The sequence below is a fragment of the Oncorhynchus mykiss genome, chromosome 29 (genome assembly GCF_057628025.1).
Source record: "Oncorhynchus mykiss isolate SJ-2025 chromosome 29, ASM5762802v1, whole genome shotgun sequence".
NCBI classification, from domain to species: Eukaryota; Metazoa; Chordata; class Actinopteri; order Salmoniformes; family Salmonidae; genus Oncorhynchus; species Oncorhynchus mykiss.
In genome coordinates, this window is record NC_143050.1 from 38,449,001 (window position 1) to 38,455,000 (window position 6,000).

The following is a 6,000-nucleotide window of genomic DNA, read 5'->3' on the forward strand; positions in this document are numbered from 1 at the left end:
ACACACACACACGCACACACACGCACACACACGCGCACACGCACACACACACACACACACACACTCACACACACACACACACACACACACACACACACACACACACACACACACACACACACACACACACACACACACACAGACACACAGTGACTGATATGTAGTTGTTTATGCTTAGGGACAGCTTGTGCAGACGAGAGTTGATCACACAGGGGAGTTGAACAGCGCAGAGCAGTAGTCACTGAAGGGGATAAAATCTCCACCTTATCCCAGGCGATGTATCTGCCTCTGAGTGAAGGTAATGGGAAGTGACAAGTCCTCACAGTGCAAAAATCTTCTCATTTTACACCTATTCTCCACTACCCTGTCCTATTCTCTATTAATTTCCCTCAGTGTGTGTGTGTGTGCGGGCGAGCGTGCAACAGTGCGTGCGTGTGTCCTCAGTGCATGCGCGTGCATCCACACAAGTGTGTGTATATTAATGTGCCCACGCACCTCTCCATCTTTATCCCGCAGGTGTAAGTGTAATGGCCATGGCAGTGAGTGTGTGTTGGACGAGCAGGGGGCTCTGGTGTGTGACTGCCAGCATCACACGGCCGGGGTGGACTGCCAGAAGTGTCACCCGTTCTACCAGGACAGGCCATGGGCCAGGGCCACCGGAGACTCTGCCAACCAGTGTATGAGTGAGTACTGGAGATTTGTTAAGTCACCCTTGGGGAGGTGGGTTATAGTTAGTGAGTACTAATATTGCACGGTATACCTGAGCTTCAGTGTTTCATTATTATTAGATTTATTTTTTTAATGCTTCTGTACTAGACGTTTTGTCTAGTCAATACTTCAGTCAAATGTGTCTCACATGATTGAGAGGGTCAAGTATGTATATCAGCGCAGCCCCTTTTAATAGAGTGAAGGGCAAAGTGCCTGCTCAACTGACTCATTCATTGCTAGAGCTGTCTGGGTTGCATTGTTAGCTCCCAACTCATGTTGCACCGAAGGTAACACACTTGAATAATGCAACACAGTATGTAAGAAATGTTGAAACTGATTATTAATGTTTGCAAACACAATATCCATACACCCTTATGGCAAAACCACATGATTTCACATGTCGAAAATCACATGATTTTACACGTGACATTTCCACATGTTTAGATGATGTGGATTTTGACATGTGAAATCCTGTGAAACCATGTGTTTTTGGAACACTTCACATGTGATGATATTTCACATGAAGTGTCACGTGATCACATAACCATTCACAAACGTTCGCATTAGATTTCACAGGTGATGCCCTACAAACAAAAATGCATTGTCAATGATACACACACAGTGATGTGAACATCCAGTGTTTCAAATGTATGTATTTTTACACACATGACTACATTGTGTATGTTTATTTATACAGTAATTATTCAAAATGTTCATAGATGGGATTTGAACTCACAACCACTCGATTTGCAGCATTACGTGCTTCCTGCTACACCACCATATCTGTGTCAGTAGCTGATTTTACCTGTATTCCTACACTTTGGATCTCAGCTTTGTATTTGACCAAGGCCCGAAATATGCTAATGAGCCCCACGAGTACATTTCCCCAACCTATCAAAGTGCAGTGATGATCCTTACATTCTACAGACAATATTAGGCAGAAAAAATGTCACGTTATACCGAAAAGGCACCATGTGAGAACATGTGTGTACCTGTGAGGTGTTCCTTTGACCTATTTGTGTCTAAGGTAGCAACACTGTTCCCTAACCATACCCATTTGTTTCTACAGACTGTGTATATATATGTACAAGCATGAACTCGGTGGCATTGCAGAAACAGTGAGGCACTCCCAGCCAAGAGGTTGCAAGTTCAAATCCTCAAAGAATTCATGTCAAGTGTCCTTGAGCGCTGCTAGTTTTTAAGTGGATGTTAACTTCCTGTCCGTAAGTCTGTAGACCTATTTCATTAATAACACTCACTAAGCTTTTGGTGTGAGCTACACTGCAGCTGTAACGGTTTTCTTTATGAGAAGGAGAGTCGGACCAAAATGCAGCGTGTAGATTGCGATCCATGTTTTAATGAACAAACGTAAAACACGAATCAATGCAAACACTACAAAATAAAGAACGTGATGAACGTAACGAAAACCTAAAACAGCCTATCTGGTGAAAAACACATAGACAGGAACAATCACCCACAAACACACAGTGAACCCCAGGCTACCTAAATATGGTTCCCAATCAGAGACAATGACGAACACCTGCCTCTGACTGAGAACCATATCAGGCTGAACATAGAAATAGACAAACAAGACATGAAACATAGAATGCCCACTCAGATCACACCCTGACCAATCAAAACATAGAAAATACAAAGTAAACTATGGTCAGGGCGTGACAGTACCCCCCCCCCCAAGGTGCGGACTCCGGCCGCAAAACCTGAACCTATAGGGGAGGGTCTGGGTGGGCATCTGTCCGCGGTGGCGGCTCTGGCGCTGGACGTGGACCCCACTCCATGACAGTTTTAATCCCCCTCCTAAACGTCCCTAAATAGGTTACCCACCACAATGATAACATGGGACAGAGGGACAGCTCGGGACAGAGGTAACTCGGGACAGATGGGTAGCTCAGCACTGAGAAGAAGCTCAGCACTGAGAAGAAGCTCAGGCAGGTGGTTAGATCCGGCAGATCCTGGCTGGCTGGCGGTTCTGGAAGATCCTGGCTGACTGGCGGATCCGGAAGATCCTGGCTGACTGGCGGATCTGGGAGAATCTGGACGACTGGCAGATCTGGGAGAATCTGGACGACTGGCAGATCTGGGAGAATCTGGACGACTGGCAGATCTGGGAGAATCTGGCCGACTGGCAGATCTGGGAGAGTCTGGTCGACTGGCAGATCTGGAAGAGTCTGGTCGACTGGCAGATCTGGAAGAGTCTGGTCGACTGGCAGATCTGGAAGAGTCTGGACGACTGGCAGATCTGGAAGAGTCTGGACGACTGGCAGATCTGGAAGAGTCTGGACGACTGGCAGATCTGGAAGAGTCTGGACGACTGGCAGATCTGGAAGAGTCTGGACGACTGGCAGATCTGGAAGAGTCTGGACGACGGGCAGATCTGGAAGAGTCTGGTCGACTGGCAGATCTGGAAGAGTCTGGTCGACTGGCAGATCTGGAAGAGTCTGGTCGACTGGCAGATCTGGAAGAGTCTGGACGACTGGCAGATCTGGAAGAGTCTGGACGACTGGCAGATCTGGAAGAGACTGGTCGACACAGACTGGCTGCTCTGGCTGCTCCATGCTGACTGACAGCTCTGGCTGCTCCATGCTGGCAGACTGCTCTGGCTGCTCCATGATGACTGGTAGCTCTGGCTGCTCCATGCTGACTGGCTGCTCCATGCTGACTGGCAGCTCTGGCTGCTCCATGCTGACTGGCTGCTCCATGCTGACTGGCAGCTCTGGCCGCTCCATGCTGACTGGCTGCTCTGGCTGCTCCATGCTGACTGGCTGCTCCATGCTGACTGGCTGCTCCATGCTGACTGGCGGCCCTGGCTGCTCCATGCTGACTGGCGGCCCTGGCTGCTCCATGCTGACTGGCGGCCCTGGCTGCTCCATGCTGACTGGCGGCCCTGGCTGCTCCATGCTAACTGGCAGCTCTGGCGGCTCCTTGCAGACTGGCAGCTCTGGCGGCTCCTTGCAGACTGGCAGCTTTGGCGGCATCCTGCAGACTGGCAGCTCTGGCGGCTCCTTGCAGACTGGCAGCTCCATGCAGACTGGCAGCTCTATGCAGACTGGCAGCTCCTTGCAGACTGGCAGCTCCTTGCTAACTGGCAGCTCTATGCTAACTGGCAGCTCTATGCTAACTGGCAGCTCTCTGCTAACTGGCAGCTCTATGCTAACTGGCAGCTCTATGCTAACTGGCAGTTCTGAACAGGCGGGAGACTCCGGCAGCGCTGTAGAGAAGGCAGGCTCTAACAGCGCTAAACAGGCGGGAGACTCCGACAGCGCTGAAGAGAAGGGAGGCTCTGGCAGCGCTGGACAGGCGAGGCGCACTGTAGGCCTGATGCGTGGTGCTGGCACTGGTGGTACTGGGCCGAGGACACGCACAGGAAGCCTGGTGCGGGGAGCTGCTACCGGAGGGCTGGGGTGTGGAGGTGGTACTGGAAAAACCGGACCGTGCAGGCACACTGGAGCTCTTGAGCACCGAGCCTGCCCAACCTTACCTGGTTGAATGCTCACGGTCGCCCTGCCAGTGCGGCGAGGTGGAATAGCCCGCACTGGACTATGCAGGCGAACCGGAGAAACCGAGCGCAAGGCTGGTGCCATGTAAACCGGCCCAAGGAGACGCACTGGGGACCAGCTGCGTAGAGCCGGCTTCATGGCATTAGGCTCGACGCTCAATCTAGCCCGGCCGACACGCGGAGCTGGAATATACCGCACCGGGCTATGCACCCGCACTGGAGACACCGTGCGCACCACTGCATAACACGGTGCCTGTCCGGTCTCTCTAGCCCCCCGGTAAGCACAGGGAGTCTGCCCAGGTCTCCTACCTGGCGTAGCCATACTCCCTGTTAGCCCCCCCCCAAGAAATTTTTGGGGCTGCCTCTCGGGCTTCCTTGCCAGCCGTGTTCCCTCATATCGCCGGCTCCTCTCTCCGGCTGCCTCTGCTCTCCTAAGTGCCTCCACCTGTTCCCATGGGAGGCGATCTCTTCCAGCCAGTATCTCCTCCCAAGTGTAACAGCCCTTGCCATCCAAAACGTCCTCCCATGTCCATTCCTCTTTACGCTGCTGCTGCTGCCTGTTGACACGCTGCTTGGTCCGTTGGTGGTGGGTGATTCTGTAACGGTTTTCTTTATGAGAAGGAGAGTCGGACCAAAATGCAGCGTGTAGATTGCGATCCATGTTTTAATGAACAAACATAAAACACGAATCAATGCAAACACTACAAAATAAAGAACGTGATGAACGTAACGAAAACCTAAAACAGCCTATCTGGTGAAAAACACATAGACAGGAACAATCACCCACAAACACACAGTGAACCCCAGGCTACCTAAATATGGTTCCCAATCAGAGACAATGACGAACACCTGCCTCTGACTGAGAACCATATCAGGCTGAACATAGAAATAGACAAACAAGACATGAAACATAGAATGCCCACTCAGATCACACCCTGACCAATCAAAACATAGAAAATACAAAGTAAACTATGGTCAGGGCGTGACAGCAGCATTACTTGTCTGATTGACAGCGACCAAGAGGCTATGGGTTCAAAATCCCATTTTAAAGCCCAAGAGTTGTCACAGTACAAATGATAATTTATTTATTTTTTACACTAAATGGAATCAGAATACAGCAGCATACTGCCATTTTATAGAAATAAAACCTTGAAAATGTTGCATATATTGACTTATTTTACTGCAACTTTTAGCAATGTGCAGAAATTGCCAATCTCCAATATGTCCCCATAGCTGGTGGTGCAGCAGGAATTTAAGGTAGCTAGAGTTGTAGATTTACAGATTTTTCACTGAACAACCCGGGAACAACCCGGGAACAACCCGGGAAACTAGACAAAACCTGCAGGTGACCATGACTGTTTTGTTTTGCCAAGGCAGCAGCTACTCTTCCCGGGGTTCAGTAACATTGAGGCAAATAAATATACAATTTTAAATGTTACATGACATTACATTTCATAACACTTTACCCCAATACACAATTTTAGCTTTAAAAAACTATACAGATAAATAAGAAAATATCTCATCGATTCTCCTCTTTCTAAATGAGCTAATCTAATGAAGAAACATGGAAAAGGTACTTTAATTGCTTTTGTATTGAAGGGAGTATTTTATAGCGCCACTCCACTATCCCATGCAACACGACATCCATGTGTACCTGTTTGTAGAGTGCAGGTCTTATCATGTGTATGTGTGTCTGTGCCTGTGTGTGTCTCTTCACAGTCCCCATTGTTCCATAAGGTGTATTTTTATCTTTAAAAAAATAAATGATAATCTTATTC

The 6,000-nt window shown here is 49.1% G+C and overlaps 1 protein-coding gene across 1 annotated transcript in view; it reads left to right on the plus strand.

Annotated features, from left to right (window-relative positions):
• lamc3 (laminin, gamma 3) overlaps window positions 1-6,000 on the plus strand; it is a 230,062-nt gene that overhangs the window by 90,762 nt on the left and 133,300 nt on the right. The window contains exon 4 of the mRNA XM_021590589.3: window positions 517-683. Within this exon, the coding sequence (XP_021446264.3) occupies window positions 517-683 (167 nt within the window). The remainder of the gene's footprint in view (window positions 1-516; window positions 684-6,000) is intronic.